Here is an 18270-nt window from a genome sequence, read left to right as displayed (position 1 = left end):
AGCCAGCCACTCCGCTCCGCCCCGCCCCGCCGATTTCCCGCGAAAACGGCCCCTTCACTTGCTCCGAAGCCGCCTCAGCAGCGCCTCTGCCGCCCGTGCCGAAGTTTCGCAGGGAGCGGCGGCGCCTTCCGGGGCGGGGCCGACCGAGGGCGTCGCTCTCATTGGCTGCTCGCCGCCAAGGGCGCCGCTCTCATTGGCTGCTCGCCGCCGAGGGCGTGGCGCGCGGGAACTGGCGGCAAACAGCGGAAGCGGGACAGAGCCCAAGCGCGCCATCCGCCCGCAGCTTTCGCGGGAGTCTGTGCGGCCGAGCCCCGGGGCTGTAGCCGAGCGCGGGCGGGGCGGCGGGGCCTGACCTGTCGGCCACCGGCAGCGGAGCATCATGTCGTCCCCGGCGTCGACCCCCAGCCGCCGCAGCGGCCGGCGCGGACGGAGCACCCCCGCGCAGACGCGTAAGTGCTCCCCGCCACCGCCACCGCCGCCCGGGTGCGCCGGGTGAGGCGCGGGGCGCGGGCTATGGGGCGCCCGTCCGGGCCTCTGAGGCGGCGGCGCGCCCCGGGGAGCGCCGGGCGCCCGTCGCGGGCTCGGAGGCGCTTGTGCGCGCGGGCCGGGCCCTAGCACGGCCGCTGACGGGCGTCTGTCGTGTTTCGCGTCGCCAGCGCGGAGTGACGACGCCCGGTCCCCGCCGTCGCAGAGGCGGAGAGGCGAGGACTCGACCTCGACGGGCGAGCTGCAGCCCATGCCCACGTCGCCCGGAGCCGAGCTGCAGAGCCCCGTCCCCGCGGACGCCATGTTTTCCAGCCCCCCGCAGATGCACGTGCCCGGTGGGTCCCGAGGGGGCCGGGCCCCGGGGTGGGGGGTGGGGCTGGGGTGCGCCCGAACCCGGGGTCAGCGCGGCTCTTTGCCCCCCAGGCATCCCCGACTTCGACGTGAGCTCGCCGCTGACGTATGGCACCCCCAGCTCCCGCGTGGAGGGGACCCCAAGGAGCGGCGTCAGGGGCACCCCGGTGCGGCAGAGGCCCGACCTGGGGTCCTCGCGGAAGGGGCTGCAGGTGGACCTGCAGTCTGACGGCGTGAGTACGCGGCCCGGCCCCCCCGGGACGCCGCGGGGGACACCGGGTGGGCAGTACCCGGTAACACGGTTGTCCTCTCCCGCAGCCGGCCGCGGAGGAAATAGCGGCGAGCGAGCAGTCGCTGGGACAGAAGCTCGTGATCTGGGGCACGGATGTAAACGTGGCGACGTGCAAAGAAAGTTTTCAGGTGAGCTGTGTTAGAATTCGTGCCTCACCGCCGACAGCGCTGGGGGAGGTATCTAGTGGTCGGGGTGCTTGGGCTGAGTTTCTGACGTCACCCGTGCGGAGTGTGCCTCCTTTGGCCGCGTCTCCAGCCCTCTAGTGCTCAGTAAGAAAATCATACGTGTGTGTTGTCTCCAGTTCCTGGCGCACTCCTGAATTGGCTTCTGTTTGTTAACGTTTGGCTCATTTCACGCATTGAACTTAATTTTTTCTCTGCATCAAGAGGTTTATTCAACGTTTTGTTGACCCTGTGGCTAAAGAAGAAGAAGATGGGGGCATAGATATTACCGAACCGGTATACATGCAACGGCTGGCCGAGGTAACCGAATACTCTTGCTTGCAAACTCAAAGAATTCATTTAAAAGCAAAATTAGCAGACTGTAACTGTGGTTTTATCTTGCAGATTAATGTTACTGGGGAACCATTTTTAAATGTAAACAGTGAACACATAAACTCGTTTGACAAAAATCTGTATAGACAGCTCATCTGCTACCCACAGGTAAGGGATTTGTTTGGACCCTGATTAATTAGCATGGAGGAGTATATCTGGAAAGCCACATTTTCTTGTCAGTGGAGAGACTGCTTCCAAAGCACACAAACTACTAACATTTCTGAAGTTGGAATGTATAGTATTGTCAATGTAGTATGTCATTGATTAGCAGTGTTTGTTGCTGGCATGTGTAAAGTGATAGTGAACCTTAGTTAACAACTTTGGCCATTCCTCTTAGGTCTGAAGTAAATTGTCTTTTGAAATATTCTATGACTTCATTACATACTTCATTATACAATCTCTTGCAGACAATACTATATTATCTTTCTCCTGTAGGCTTATGACCAGACTTTATTAAAGAAGTTCTTAGCTATAGGTTTCTATCACCAGGATTTAGATGAAGGCAGTCTTGGTTTTAAATCTTCATTTTGGGGCCCTGACTGAAGATCAGTAGTTACTCTGTAGCTGTTGATTTCAAACAGAGGCCCAGAGGACTATCTTCCTGTGATCTGTTGGCTGTTCTGGAATCTCAGTGAGAATGGCTGTTTCATTTGGAAGAAACAACCCATACTTTGGGAGACCTTCACAAATGGCTTCTGGCCAAAGGAACCAGATTAAACTTTTTTAAGCACCAAAGTAAATAAGTAAATCTTCATTTTGCTGTTTAACAGCTATGTTGACTTTAGTCACATTCTTTGGTTTTCCAGGGGACATTTCCTTATCTGCTAAACAGGGAACAAATGTTAACTTGGAAGAATATTTATGATTTAATTTATCCTAATACTTCATTATGGAGGGAAAAATAAGACTTGAAAAATCCCCAAATCCTTCATGTTACTAATTAAAAGCCGAAAATGAACCGAAACACTGTGAAGGCACTTCGGTATATATGATCACATTTAACAGAGATGAGAATATGCAGAGAACTGAGATAGCTCATTATACCTACTTTGAACAGCAAGTAAGCAAGTGTGTGGTTATATAGGGTAACATTTTTAGATTACGGTAGGTGCTTTTTATACTTTTTTTTTTTCTTTTCTTTTTGGGTCATGCCCAGCGATGCATAGGGGTTACTCCTGGCAGTGGTCAGGGGATGGACCATATGGGGTGCTGGGAATCAAACCCAGGTTGGGTGCATGTAAGGCAAATGCCCTACTCACTGTGCTATAGCTCCAGCCCCTACTTTCTTAATTTGGATTCCTTTCCTTTCTTCCATTTTTCCTTATTCTCCCCCTCCATTCCTCTTGGTGGCTAACAGGACTCCGCCTAGCCATGCTGGGAGGCGGGGGTAAGGAGGCATTTGATGTTGGGTGTCTAATTCAGGGCCCTGAACATGTAAGACGCGTGTGGCAACATTTAGTCCAGAGTGCTTTATTAAGTTTAACCTTAATGTATGAATGTAAACTTAGTTTGGCGTCCTTGTGTTCCTGTTTTCATAGGAAGTTATTCCAACTTTTGACATGGCTGTCAATGAAATATTCTTTGATCGTTATCCTGACTCAATCTTAGAACATCAGATTCAAGTAAGACCTTACAACGCATTGAAGACTAGGAATATGAGGAATTTGAATCCAGAAGGTAATTTTTTGTTTTGTTTTGGGGGCCATACCCAGCGGTACTCAGGACTTACTCCTAGCTGGTTCGAGGGACCATATGGTGTGTTGTGGAGATCAAACCTGGGTTTAAATGAACACTGGTGAGGGGGTCGTAGAGATAGTATGTAAAGCAGGAAGGGTGCTTGTCTTGTACACTCAGTCAACCCCAGCACCGCGTTTGGTCCCCCAAACCCCACCAGGAATGATCCCTAAATGCCCCAGGGTGTAACCCAAGAAAGAGAGAAAGAATGGTGGTAATAGTAAAGGTGAGGGATTGTGAAATAATAGATTTTATATGTTTTTGAACCTGCTGTGCCTCTTTAAAGTAATTAAAATTATATAAAAATATTTATTGAAGGTTACACTTCTTAAGGTGAGCTTACCCAAAAATAATGTTTTCAGAAACATTCTGAATTATAGAAAAATATAAAATATTCCTATCCTGACTCAGGAGAGAAATCTACCTTGAAAAGTAAAATAGCAGAAAAGTTATAATGGAGGGGCTGGAGCAGTAGGGCTCTTGCCTTGCACGCAGCCAACCGTTCAATTTCATATGGTCTGCCAAACCCCACCAGGAGTGATCCCTGACCCCACAGCCAGGACTAAACCCCGAGGACTGCTTGGTATGACCATCCCACCCCCAAAAAAGGGAAAAATCCAGAGGTATTGTGTCCCAGATAGAAAAAGCATCAGCCCTGGGTGGGAAAAATTCGTAGTAAATAGGAATATGGATTACAGTAAGGATTTACTGGAGAGCAGAAAAAAAATCATATAGGCAGAAACAAATAGACTATAGTGGGGAAAATAGGCAAAAGCATCAGAATTCTAAGTATGGCGCTAGAGCCAGAAAAGAGGCACATGAGTAAGGGCAAATGGGTGAGATCCCTATTGGTGAGATCCCAAGGGAAAGAGGTCCGTCAAAATTGAAAGTAGGACACACTAGACAGAGGATGATAGCCTGGCTCTGACCCAGCCATCCCCACCCGCCTGACAGAAGGTTCTGATCTGCTTAATCCACGTAGATCTACACCTTCCCTGGCCAGGGAGGGAAGGCATGGAAAATGCATGTGGATGCCCTGTGAGCATTGCTTGACCTCTCTTCCCCCATGCAGACATCGACCAACTCATCACCATTAGTGGCATGGTGATCAGGACATCCCAGCTGATTCCAGAGATGCAGGAAGCCTTCTTCCAGTGCCAGGTGTGCATGTACACAGCCCGGGTGGAGATTGACCGAGGTCGCATTGCTGAACCCTGTGTCTGTGAGCATTGCCACACCACCCACAGCATGGCACTCATTCACAACCGCTCCATGTTCTCCGACAAGCAAATGGTATGTCCTCTTTGGCATGAGTTTGTTTGGGTTTGTTTTTTTGTTGTTGTTGTTGTTTGCCTTTATTCTTCCCTTAGTTTGTATCCTCAAAAAACAAAATTCAGTGTGTCCACTTAGATCCCCTGAACGGTGCTTTCTAAATAGTGTACATCTGTTTTTTAATTGTCTGATGGGAAGTTTTGTTAGCAGCTTGTAGCTGGAAATTTTAAGCACCCTGGCATTAGTTATCCTTCAGTGATTTATTAAAGGTGAAGTGTTTTTGTAGGAAATATTTAAAACTGAAAACGTACATAATATCAGATACCAGTAAAACATTAAAGATCAACAAAAATTACTTGGCTAAATTCTGATATTTTACAACTTGTTCTGGTAAAGACTGTTTGGGTGCCTTCTTTCATTTCATTTTTGTTTTGGGGCCACACCCTATGATGTTCAGGAATTACTCCTGGTGGTGCTTAGGGGATCAAATGGGATGCTGGGAATCAAACCCGGGCCACGCTTAAGGCCTACCCTACCTGCTGTACTGTCACTTCAACCCTGACAGTACTTAATCTTTAATGTCAGGTAGAGAGAATATTGAAAATATAACTTACCAATGGGTTTAAGGTTCGTTTAAGATATATTTTCATTTAGTGTTGGCACAGATTAAAGGAGCAAATGTAGCATGTCAACATAGTGTGAAGAATTAGAAACACAGTGGTGTGGGGCCCTGGGTAACTTCCATGAAGTGAGGAGAGAGGCGGCTTCCACTCTGGAGTGCCAGGGAGATCTTAGTCTGGAAAAAGACTGCAATGAGCTCCTGCACCATGCAGACCTTAGGTCTTGCCAGCCTCACCAGGTAGCTGGCAAGCTGTGCCTGTGCGCACTTGTTTCAAACCACTAAGGGAGAGATCCCAACCTCCAGGTTTCTTGGGGAGCTGAGGACTCCCCAATCCCGAGCAAGGGATTGCTATTTTCAGGAAAGGAAAGTCTGTCCTAGGCCTTATCCAGACCTTTCTGGGTGCAGAAAAATAATTTCAGGCAGAGACCAGCAGTGAAATAAAAACAGCTTTTCTTTGACAGTTCTGAGGGAGCGAAAGGGAAACAAGGAAAAAGCCACAGGAGCAGAGCAGTTCTCTGAGAACTAAGAGAGACCAAAGTCTGCACTCAGGAAGATGGGGGTACCGTGTGCACAGGCAAGGCTTTCTCAGACTGTCCCTGCTCTGCTGAGGAAGTCTGTTGCTAGGATGCTTGCCAACAGGGAGAGCTGAAGCAGTCGACCATTATTAGGTCCTTTTGGAGCTTCACTCAATAAGGGATCTAGCCTTCTCTGGCCTGCAGAAATGCCATACCTGGCAGTGTTCAGGCATCATTCCTCATGGGGCTTGGGGGACTATAGAGGGTGCTGGGGGTGAACAAAAATCAGCCCTGTGCAAAGCAAGCACCCTACCCGCTCCACACACTGTGGATCCTCCCCACGACCCTGCCTTTTCTGACATTGTCTCAGCCAAACACAGGCCTGTCTTTGTACATGCTATTTGTCCCCTCCCTGAGAGAACAGACTTCTGTTTCAGTCTCCAGAACCTAGACAGAAAGCAGAATATGGTGGGTGCTCGGCAGATCAGGTACACAGAGCTAAACTCGTAGGACTGGACATATAATGTGTGGGGTTGAGGCTCAAGCCTTGCATGTGGGCTGTCCTTGTTCAATCCTACCACCACATATGATCCCCGACAGCCAGGAGTGATTCCTGAACACATCTGGCTCCAAAACTCAAAAGAACAATAATAGATATATTTCACAAGTCTCTGTGAGATAGAGTGGCGTGAAGAGGTACGTGGTGCCTAACCGTGAGCCTAGAAATTTGTGCTTGTCCACCTACAAGCAACTTCCTTTTCTCTTTTTTGTTGTGTCTTGTGCTTTCTGTTTTTGCTGAGTTTTCTGTTATCCCTTCTCTTTCAGATCAAACTTCAAGAGTCTCCCGAAGATATGCCTGCAGGGCAAACCCCTCATACTGTGGTACTTTTTGCTCACAATGATCTTGTTGACAAAGTTCAACCTGGGGACAGAGTGAATGTTACAGGTATGAAGATAGGTGGTGTCGGTGCAGTAGGTCTGGTTTATTCCAATGATATGGCCCACAGAAAACAGACCATAAGCCTTGAACTCTAGGGCAATTCATTTTCTTGATGACCTCCACCTTTTTTGTTTTTTGGGCCACACCTGGTGGTGCTTAGTGCTCAGAAGTCACTATTGGTGGTATTGAGGACCAGATAGTGCCAGCAATCAAATCCAGACCATATGTGTACAAAGCATGCAATAGGATGAACTTTGAACTATTATTTCTCTGGCCCCTCTTGCTGCTTTTGAGGGGAAATTTGCATTCTCTTGGCTATTTGAACTCTACCAATAATGATCTGCTCTCTATTAAAAAAGACAACTTTCATTTTTTCTTAACATTAAAAAAAAGGTCATGAGGCTGGAAAGATAGCACAATAGCGTGTAGGTCACCTGCACATGGGCAGCGAGAGACAGTAACCTCTGAGCATTGCTATGTGTGGCCCAATCTTTCTCCCAGCCTGCCAAAATATATTTTTTTTTATTGTCTTTTCTTTTTTTTATTTTTCTTTTTGGCTCACACCTGGCTCTGCACAGAGGGGGTCACTCCTGGCTCTGCACTCAGGAATCACCCTTGGCAGTACTCAGGGGACCATATGGGGTGCTGGGAATTGAACCTGGGTCGGCCGCCTGCAAGGCAAGTGCCCCACATATATTATTTTTTTAAATCCAGTCATGGAATACTTTTATTACACAGACTATTCTTCGTGTGAACAGGTTATAGTCAAATGGCATTTGTTTGAAGTGATCTATTTATTTTTACTGGAAATTCACTGTCACAAAATTGCTGATACTTATTTTGTATCTGTGCAACATTTTCTAGAGTTTCTTTTACCCTTCACTTGCATCATTCATTAATTTGCACTTTGCAGGTGAAAAACTTAGAGAAAATTTAAATTCTGGACCAAAGATTTCAATGCAGTTTGACAGCAGAACAGGGACTGCACCTACCTCATTAGAAGGACCCATTTGGGCTGGGGAGGTAGGACAGGCTGGTACTTTGTAGGACTCAACCAGCAAACCAGGTACTCAGCCCTTTGATCTGTATTCCAATTCCAAGACTTCTTGTTTGAAATTCAAAAATGATTCTTAAAAAAAAAAAATACATGGGGCTGGAGTTATGATAGTACAGTGGGTAGGGTATTTGTCTGAAATGCAGCCAACCCAAGTTTGGTCTCCAGCATCCCTTATGGTCCTCCATGTACCACCCAGGAGTAATTCCTGAGTATCACCAAGTGTGGCCTAAAAATAAGAGCCAAAAAAAAATAGATAAAAATGAGATTCTTGTTTGTTGTTTAAATTGTTTTCCTTAGAAAATAGGTAAGTTTTTCTGGTTGCAGGGTAGAACCTCCTTTTACATTGGGTGCTTGGCAAGGCAAGTGCTATCTGACTCTTATTTGGGGGGCAGGGAAAGTGGGGTCTCAGGCATATTCACAAGCTCCAAGGGGCCCCACCACAAACTGTCAGCCAACCAGGCTGGCAGTTGAGTGCAGGAGCCTGAGAATGGAACCAGGTCACACCTAGCAGGGCTCCGTGATAGCAGGTGGTCACAAAATAACACATTTTTACCTCTGCCCTTTCAACTTGGCTTGCCCCTTCAGTGGGCTTGAGTCCTTGCCTTTAGCCATTAAGGTGTATTGTGAGTTTACACTCTTCTCAGCACTGCCTGTTGTGTGTAGTAGTGTATTGACCTTCGCATGGTTGTGCCCTCAGGCATCTATCGAGCTGTTCCTATTCGAGTCAATCCAAGAGTGAGTAATGTGAAGTCTGTCTACAAAACCCACATGGATGTCATTCATTATCAAAAAACGGATGCAAAACGTCTGCATGGCCTTGATGAAGAGGCAGAACAGAAACTCTTCTCAGAGAAACGTGTGGAATTGCTTAAGGAACTTTCCAGGAAACCAGATATTTACGAGAGACTTGCTTCAGCCTTGGCTCCAAGCATTTATGAACATGAAGATATAAAGAAGGTAACTGAAACTTGTTTTTGTGGTTGGGCCACACCTGGCAGTGACACAAGGCTTACTCCTGAGTCTGTGCTCAGAACCACTCCTGGTGACAACTCTGGGGATCAAACCAGAGTTGGCTTCACGAAAGGCAAGTGAATTGCCCTTGTACTATCTCTTCAATCCCAAGCATATATATTTTTAGCTTGTTGGGTTTTGTCATTCTTTGGCATTAAATGAATATGTCAATGATATGCATCCCCCCCATTCTCCATGTAGGGTAAGAGCTACTGCCTGCTTGACAGAGCACACATTCCCATCCAGATTTGGTTATTGACTGAGAACCACAGTGTCACTCTTCATTTTTTCTTATCTCTATCTTGAGTGTACATGTTTCTAAGTGTAAGTGTAAGAGAACCCACATGGGGTCCAAATAGGGATGTACTATAACCCCACTCTGGCATAGTGGTGAGAGCTTATGTTAAGAACTGTTCTCCCCTCCCTTGTTTTTGAGGGAGACTCATATCCCGTGATGCTCCTGAGCTATTATGGTTCTCTGCTCAGGAGTGACCCCTACTTGAGGGACCATATTTAGTGCTGGGGATCCAACTGGGATTGGTATAATGCAGGGCAAATGTGTTGTTTTTTGTTTTGTTTTAAATAATGTTGGAGTACTGCTGTTTGTTCAGCCATTGATTAAGCTGATTGAATTGGGCGTGAACTCCACATTACTTTTTTCTTTTCCTTAAATTGTATTACCATGAGATAGAGTTACAAAGTTCTTATATCTTCCTCTTTTTTGTTGTTTTGTTTTGCTGACCACACCAGCAATTGTTCAGGGTTACTCCTGGCTCTACACTCAGTAGTTACTCCTAGCAGTAGTCAGTGGACAGTACAAGATGCCGGGAATCAAACCCGGGTCCACCCCAAGCAAGGCAAGTGCCTTACCCACTGTTTTATTGCTCCCACCCCTTCTTTTAATTCTTTATTATATTTATTTCATAGAGTAGTTTTAACTCCATTAAGCTAAAGTAAAAGAATGTTTAGATATGTTCACTTGTTTGTTTAGGGAATCTTGCTTCAGCTCTTTGGTGGAACAAGAAAGGATTTTAGTCACACGGGAAGGGGCAAATTTCGTGCTGAGATCAACATCCTACTGTGTGGTGACCCTGGGACCAGCAAGTCCCAGCTGCTGCAGTATGTGTACAACCTGGTCCCCAGGGGTCAGTATACATCAGGTAAGGGTTCCAGTGCAGTAGGCCTCACCGCGTACGTAATGAAAGACCCTGAAACAAGACAGCTGGTTCTGCAGACTGGTGCCCTGGTCCTGAGTGACAATGGAATCTGCTGTATTGATGAGTTTGACAAGATGAATGAAAGCACAAGATCAGTACTGCATGAAGTCATGGAACAGCAGACTCTTTCTATTGCAAAGGTGAGTAGCACTCTCCATTCTTTCTTGGTTGGTTTGGCTTTGGGGCCACACTGAATGATACTCAGGAATCACTTCTGGCTCTGCACTCAGGGATCACTCTTAGCAGTATTCTGCAGACCATACGGGATGCTGGAGATCAAACCCAGTTCAACTGCAAGGCTAACGCCCTGCCTACTGGACTATCACTCTGGACCCACATTTTCTATTCTTAAGTACAAAATGAATGCCTATGCACCTGCAGTGTTACCTTGATTTTAAGTTTGAGCATCTGGTAAAGACTTCATATCAGATTGAACTAAATATGAATAATTTTTCTTTAGGATCCCCCTATCTTTGTTTTTTGAGCCATACCTAGTGCTACTCAAGGGCCAATCCGGCTTAGGAACTCCCTATGGTGCTTGGCTAAGGGGACCTTGAGGTACAAGCAATAGAACTACCTCTTGTAGGCACGCATTCGCATTCCAGTCCGCTGAGCTATCACTTGCTCCAAGATTCCCTTTCAACTTTTTCTTGGTACTAACCACTGCCATGTGGTATTCATAGAACTTGGGTTTGTCCTAAATATCACAGAGGGGGTTGACTTCTGAAAAAGATACAATTATAGCATATATCTATCTGAAATCTGGCCATTGGCATGAATACAAATAATGCATTTTCCCCAGGTGGAACCATAGGGTTCACCTTTCCAGGTCCAAGTGACTCCTATACAGACAGGGACATGCCAGGTAACGGAAGCTCACACAGTTCCTCTCAGCCTCAAGGTGAGGCTTCTAATTGCACTATTTTCTCCACTAGGCTGGGATTATTTGTCAACTTAATGCACGAACGTCTGTCCTGGCAGCAGCAAATCCTATCGAGTCTCAGTGGAATCCAAAAAAAACCACCATTGAAAATATTCAGTTGCCTCACACATTATTGTCAAGGTATGAAACAAATGTTTTCATTTTGTTTATCTTCAGATTTTTCAGAATGAGATTTAGGAAATGAACTATTAAAATGCAATGGCTAATGTCATAAACCTTGCTCCGATACAAGTTTTCATATTGAGTTGGTTATGGGTCTAATACTGATTTTCAGAATTTATTAGGAGATTTCACCTCAATACCCTTTTCAGAAGCTTATCAGTCAAAACTTTGATCTTTGTTTTAATGGCACTATTAAGAGTCAGTGCAAGGATTCAGCAAAGAATATAGTTTCACATAGAAAAGGCTCAAAAACTTGTAGCAGATCTATGAATCTGCACTGAACTTCACTCTTCCAAATGTTGGGTTTGGTTTTTGTTCTTGTTGTTTTCTTTTTCTTTTTGGGTCACACCTGGCGATACACAGGGGTTTCTCTTGGACTCCTGGCTCTGCACTCAGGAATTACCCCTGGCGGTGCTCAGGGGATCATATGGGATGCTGGGAATTGAACCCGGGTCATCCGCATGCAGGGCAAATGCCTTACCTGCTGTGCTATTGCTCCAGCCGCCCAAATGTTGGTGTATTTTGTAAATGAACTTTAACTTTTACCTCAAGGCACTTGGAGGGGGTTCTCCCAAACAGTGCTCAGGAGGCCACACGGTCCTTCTAGGCCAAGAGCCCTTGCAGTTCACCAAGGATGCAGTGATGCTCAGGAACCTCCAGAGCTGTGCCCAGCAAATCCTTGAAAGACCATGTGCTGGGGGTTGGTCAAGGGCTGGCCTCATGCAGTGCAAGTGCCTTAACTCCTGCACCGTCTGGCTCACTGGGAAGATGCTTTTTTTCTTTTCCTTGTTTTTTCTTTTTGGGTCACATCCAGTGATGCTCAGGGGTTACTCCTGGTGGTGCTCAGGGTACCATATGGGATGCTGGGAATTGAACCCAGGACGGCCGCGTGCAAGGCAAACACCCTCCCTGCTGTGTTGTTGCTCCAGCCCTGAGGATGCTTTCTTTGATCCAGCTGTTCTGGGCAGACCTAAGAGCCCCAAATATGGGTGCCCTACTGGGGATAGCAGTAGTGCTTCAAGAGCCACTGGGAGCTTTTTAAGCACTTAGACAGATGTGTTTCTTCTTGCAGCCCTGACTAATACATATTCGTGGTACTTTGGTAGGTAGCTCTGGACCGGTGGTTCAAGCTAGTTCTTAAATTACACTTGGAAGTATGTTGTCATCCGGACTCAGGAAACAACTGTTTTTGTTTTTGTTTTCAGGTTTGATTTGATCTTCCTCATGCTAGACCCTCAGGATGAAGCCTATGACAGGCGTCTAGCTCACCACCTTGTGGCATTGTACTACCAGAGCAAGGAGCAGATGGAGGAGGAGTTCATGGATATGGCTGTGCTCAAGGACTATATTGCTTATGCTCATAGCACCATCATGCCTCGACTGAGCCAGGATGCCAGCCAGGCTCTCATTGAGGTAACAGATGTGTGTCTGCTTTAAGGCTGAGGAAAAAAATCTTTTTCTGGCCCATACCCAAAAACTAACTAGCCACCCATCCCCTCCTCCCGTAGAAATAACATTCTGGGACTGGAGATATAGCCCTCTTTCTCAGTTAGAGTAACTGCCCTAACGTGTGTTAGGCCTCGGGGTGTAGCCCCAGATTCTGCACACACAAAGGATAACATACCTTTTTCTCTCTTTCATCCTGTTAGAAAATTGGCTTTCCAAGTTACATAAAGGGGGAAAGGATTCAAGATAAGAATGTGTAAATTGAAATAATAGTAGATTCTGTAATAACATTGTGATTCTAGACAAGTCATCTACTTTTTTGCTTCTAAAAAAATAAAATGAATTAATAAATTGTATATTGCAAATTTGCGAGATGGTACATGTTCAGTAATTCAAACTTTTTTTTTTTCTTTTTGGGTCACACCTGGCAATGCACAGGGGTTACTCCTGGCTTTGCACTCAGGAATTACTCCTGGCGGTGCTCAGGAGACCATATGGGATGCTGGGAATCGAACCCAGCTTGGCCATGTGCAAGGCAAATGCCCTACCCGCTGTGCTATTGCTCCAGCCCCCAGTTATTTAAACTTTCGCTTTTCTGTCACATCCTGAAAATGCACCAATGATAGCTACAGATGATGTTTGATCATTTTTATATTCTTGTAGGTTGTTGAATAATAAAATTCTATTATCTGTATGTTTAACATAACTTACTTTTTGTTGCTAGCCCAGTAATACTTCACTTATTTCTTTAAATGGCCCCTTGGAGATAGAAGTGAAGGTGTCTGAGGAGGATGTAAGGCAGGTTAATCCCCCCTGCCTTGTATCCTGTTACCGTAGGAGAGCAGACCACATGACCTTCGCTGCCTGTCTTCCATTCTCCTTCAGACTTCCACTACATCCCATTGAGGAACAGTGAGACAGATGGGATCAGCACCTGTGCATGGCAGGCAGGCAGGAATTCCATTTGATTAATAGAGTCCTCACTTAAAACCCCATTCTGAAAGGACAACTCATGTTACTCAGTTTTGGTTTTTCTTTGTCTGCCATTACTAGGCATATGTAGACATGAGGAAAATTGGAAGTAGCCGGGGTATGGTTTCCGCGTACCCTCGTCAGCTGGAATCATTGATTCGCTTGGCAGAGGCCCATGCTAAAGTAAGGTTTTCAAACAAAGTCGAAGCAATTGATGTTGAAGAAGCCAAGCGCCTGCACCGGGAAGCTCTGAAGCAGTCTGCAACTGACCCTCGGACTGGCATTGTGGACATATCGATTCTTACTACAGGTCTGTTGTGTTGAACATAGAAACACATGAACATTACTGAAACATAGAAATAACTTCATATTCAACAAGAAGACTTCGGGAATGTCATAGAAGTTATTGTCAAAAACCTACTCTTAATCTCTGATAAATCATGAGTGTGATTTGTTTAAAGATGTAATTTGTTTCTTAATGAACATGGTGTGCTTGCTATACAGATTATGGGGTTGTTTCAGGGAAAAGTACCCAGCCTTTGGCTTATAGAAAATTAGAAACAATTTCCAAGTTCCTCATGGCTTTGAATATAGCATTTAACCACTGAACTGCTGTTGGATGAAGTTCTGGGAGTATTTAATGAAAATTCAAAAAATTTTTAGTAACATAAAAGCACAAATAATTTTCATTAATTTCTTTTACAATCAGGAATGAGTGCCACATCTCGAAAACGGAAAGAAGAGTTAGCAGAAGCATTGAAAAAGCTGATTTTATCTAAGGGCAAAACACCAGCTCTGAAATACCAGCAACTTTTTGAAGATTTTAGGGGACAGTCTGATACAGTAAGTGTTCTTATGTAATTGTTCACACCCAACAGTGCCGGGGGACTTGGGGAGGAGGAGTCTGGCTTGGTGGTCAAGGGTACCTTGTGGTCCCATAGCAGGATTATACTTAAACCTTTCGAGCACTTTCCCTGGTCCCCGTCACTGAACTAGGACTCCAGTAGCAGGATCATATCCCAGCCTTTTGAGCTATTTTCCTGGCCCTTTTTGTTTTTTATTTTTTGTTTGTGACTTTTTGGGTCACATCTGGTGATGTTCAAGTTACTCCTGACTCTACACTCAGGAAATACTCCTGGTGGTGCTAGGGGGACCATATGGGATGCTGGGAATCAAACCCGGGTCAGCTGTGTGCAAAACAGACATTCTACCTGCTATACTATCATTATGGCCCCATCCTCTATTCTTTAACCTGGCATTTTTGATGGTAAATATACTTCTGTTGTTTTGGTTTTGATTTTGGGGGCCATATATGGCGGTGTTAAGGGCTTACTCCTTGCTCTGTTATCAGAGATCACTCCTGGCAGGGCGGGACCATGTATGGTATCCGGGATTGAACCCAGGCACAGCAAGCACAGCAAGCACCCTGCCTGCTGTACTGTTGCTCCAGCCCCTAAATATACATCCATCATGAATGGATGGCATTCTGTAGCATGCATTTAATATTTTTAATTAGTTGGACAGTTAGCATGCTTGTAGATTTTTTTTACTATGCTATACATGTTTGTTTTAGGAATAAAATAGTATGGTGCCTTTTTGTGAATAAGCTAAGTTTTCCCATGACAATCTAAAAACTAAGTAAGTCAAATTCATCCTTTTGGTTTTTGTCTTGGTTTGAATTTCTTTTTATTTTTTTCTTTTTTGCTTTTTGGGTCATACCTGGCGGTACACAAGGATTACTCCTGGCTCTGCACTCAGGAATCACCCCTGGCAGTGCTCACGGGACCATATGGGTTGCTCGGAATCAAACTCAGTTTGGCCGCATGCAAGGCAAACACCCTGCCCGCTGTGCTATCGCTCCAGCCCCCTTGGTTTGAATTTCTTTATTGGGGGTTCTGGGGCCATACCTGGCTCTGCTCAGGATTGCTTCAGGCAGAGTTCAGGGGACCATGTAATGCCAGGGATCAAACCTGAGCCTCCTGTCCTGCCACTGAGCTTTCTTTCCAGCCCTTCATTTGTTTCCTAACTCACTTGCCATCCCTGACTACAGTGGGCAGAAGAGACAGTGTGGGGTAAATTTTCCCTCTGGTCCTTCATAGGCAATGTTTGACTTCCCGAGTTAAAGCATAAGAAGTGTATATGTATGTGTTTCCAAAGAAACGAGACTGGTGGGCTTTTACGTAGAAATCTTGTTTGTAATGTAAAGGAAGACTTGAAGTATGAAATGTTTTGTTTTCTTCTCTTCCCCAAAGGCCATTACCAAAGATATGTTTGAAGAAGCACTTCGTGCCTTGGCTGATGATGACTTCTTGACAGTGACTGGGAAAACTGTTCGCTTGCTCTGAGGCCCTGAGCAGTCCTGTGTTCTGCTTGTCTCTGTTGGCGCGGCACTTACTTGCACACATACGCAACATCAGTCAGTTCTTAACATCACTTGTTAGCTCCAAAAAGATTTCTAGCCTGAATTTGTTTTTCACAGGAAACTATTTTTGTTTTATAAACACTGAAAGTGAAAATGTTGCGCCACTTGACAAAAACATAGATAAAACAATTCTAGCAAAAGGGCTTTTAATCTGCATATAAGGAGCATATAAGCACAGAGCTTAATGTCAGTCTTTTTGGAAGGTGGCTGACTCAGTTTTTTTGCTAGATTTTGTAATGTAGTCACCCGTGCTCTTCAAAGTCCAATTATGATAGGAGCCTTACTCTCTGGGCATATCAGTTTGTGCTATTTAATGAGGGACCACAGCCTTAGTCCCACACAGCTGCAACTTGAAAGTGTTATTTCTTCTAAGTGCTTGTTCTTGCAATTACTATCAGAGAAAAATACATGCTTGGGAGTGATTAGGTAAGTTTACGTGAACCTCTGTTACTTTTTCCTACTGTATAAAATCTTATTAAATAAAGGATGGAAGTAATAATTTGTCAAATGTTTCTGATTAAGAAGAAAACTTTCAGGGGCTGGAGCGATAGCACAGCAGGTAGGGTGTTTGCCTTGCACTCGGCCGGCCCGGGTTCCATTCCCAGCATTCGATGTGGTCCTCTGAGCACCACCAGGAGTAATTCCTGAGTGCATGAGCCAGGAGTAACCCCTGTGCATCGTCGGGTGTGACCCTAAAAAAGAAAAAAAAAAGAAAACTTTCAGGGGCTGGGACAGCTACAGCAGGTATCAAGTATGTCTTTAATAATTTAGAATTGAAAGTTGTTAATAAAGTACAGAGGCTGACCTGGGTTTGATCCCCAACACCCCATTTGTTTCTTTCCCCCAAGCCCTGCCGGGAGTGACCCTTGAGGGCAGAGCCAGGTGTAAGCTGTTCACACAATTGGATGTGGGGGGAAATTTTTTTGAATATAAAATAGTTTGCAAAAAAATGTTTAGCATAGGGGCTGGAGAGATAGCACAGCGGGTAGGGCGTTTTCCTTGCACGCGGCCAACCCGGGTTCAAATCCCAGCATCCCATATGGTCCCCTGAGCATGGCCAGGCGTAATTCCTGAGTGCAGAGCCAGAAGTAACCCCTGTGCATTGCCAGGTGTGACCCAAAAAAGCAAAAAAAAAAAAAATGTTTAGCATAAAATAATTTGTATTTGGAGATCAAAGTGTCTCATATTTTGAAGAAGGCGGTGGTTTGGTTAAGGTTTTCAGCAAAGGATGCTTGGCCAACTAACAAAATAGATTGGCTAGTAATGCAGTCACCCATGTTCTTGAAACTCCAACTGATAGGAACCTTACTCTCTGGGCGTAACAGTCTATGCTATGTAATGAGGGACACAGTCCCTCCTGGAACTTGAAGCAAGTTCAACTTCCTGAACTCCCTATTTAGATGTACTTCTTGGGAGTTGGGTGGGGGCATACCTAGCTGTGTTCAAGGATCACTCTCAGTGGGCTCTTGGGATTATATGGGGTACCAGAGATCAAACCCATGTTGGCTGCATGCAAGGTAAGTGCTGTAGTATTGCTCTAGCTTTTAGTGAATATTCTTACGTGCAGTCTATAGAACTGTGCTGACGCCTTGATATTTACTGTTTTTACCGATGAAAATAAGTCTCTTGCTGATGAAGACCCAAAGCAAGAGATAAAGCTAGAATTTTTTATTGTAGCACTTCACTATATCTGACAAATTCTGTAATTCTGGTGCTTTTGGATACACTGCTATAAGTTTTCAGAATTGCCAAGAGGGTTTCATGGTGCCAGTCACATTTTTGAGAAGTCTGAATCAGTTCAACTGTGTTCTTGGACCATTTTTTTCTCCTGTTTCAAAATAGGATTTTTACCTTTGGCTCTCTTCAAAGGGGTAAGGGTAGTTTTGGGAATTGGACAGTGGAGGATTGGCTGGATGCAAGGCAAGTATATTAAAACCTGTACTATCTCTGTTCCCTGGAAATATCTTGAGTTCACAGCTCAAACTAAATCAATCTGTATTTGTGCTTGACACAAACGAGCTAAGAAGTGCATCACTGTGGGTATTATGAAGGAAAGGGCTAGTGTTCATGCTTTACATGCAGGAAGCCTGCATTCAATCCCTAGCACTAGTGTGACCTCTTAAAGAAAAACCAAGAAATGGAAAACCCTCCCTGGATATAGCAAGTGACTTAACTACCCCTAACATGCATCCTGTTTAAGTGCATATGCATCCCTTTCACAGTTCATTATCATCATCATCATCCCGTTGATCATCAAATTTCTTGAGCAGTCTC

The 18270-nt window shown here is 45.3% G+C and overlaps 1 protein-coding gene and 1 non-coding gene across 2 annotated transcripts; both read left to right on the top strand.

Annotated features, from left to right (window-relative positions):
• Positions 1-211: 211 nt before the first annotated feature.
• MCM4 (minichromosome maintenance complex component 4) lies at positions 212-16489 on the top strand. Its single transcript, XM_055127291.1, has 16 exons — positions 212-449; positions 657-821; positions 910-1070; positions 1156-1257; positions 1516-1611; positions 1696-1791; positions 3222-3360; positions 4490-4710; positions 6652-6772; positions 8521-8780; positions 9826-10191; positions 10987-11114; positions 12362-12569; positions 13656-13884; positions 14284-14417; positions 15827-16489. Exons 1-16 carry the CDS (start codon positions 380-382, stop codon positions 15917-15919), a joined length of 2589 nt encoding a protein of 862 aa, XP_054983266.1. The 5' UTR covers positions 212-379; the 3' UTR covers positions 15920-16489.
• On the top strand, positions 2213-2348 carry LOC129403029 (small nucleolar RNA SNORA2/SNORA34 family). The gene has a single exon (XR_008629019.1). It is a non-coding gene; the product is annotated as a small nucleolar RNA SNORA2/SNORA34 family (small nucleolar RNA).
• Positions 16490-18270: the final 1781 nt, after the last annotated feature.

Source organism: Sorex araneus, chromosome 2 (genome assembly GCF_027595985.1).
Source record: "Sorex araneus isolate mSorAra2 chromosome 2, mSorAra2.pri, whole genome shotgun sequence".
Classification (NCBI taxonomy): Eukaryota; Metazoa; Chordata; class Mammalia; order Eulipotyphla; family Soricidae; genus Sorex; species Sorex araneus.
This window is presented reverse-complemented; position numbering and strand designations above follow the sequence as displayed.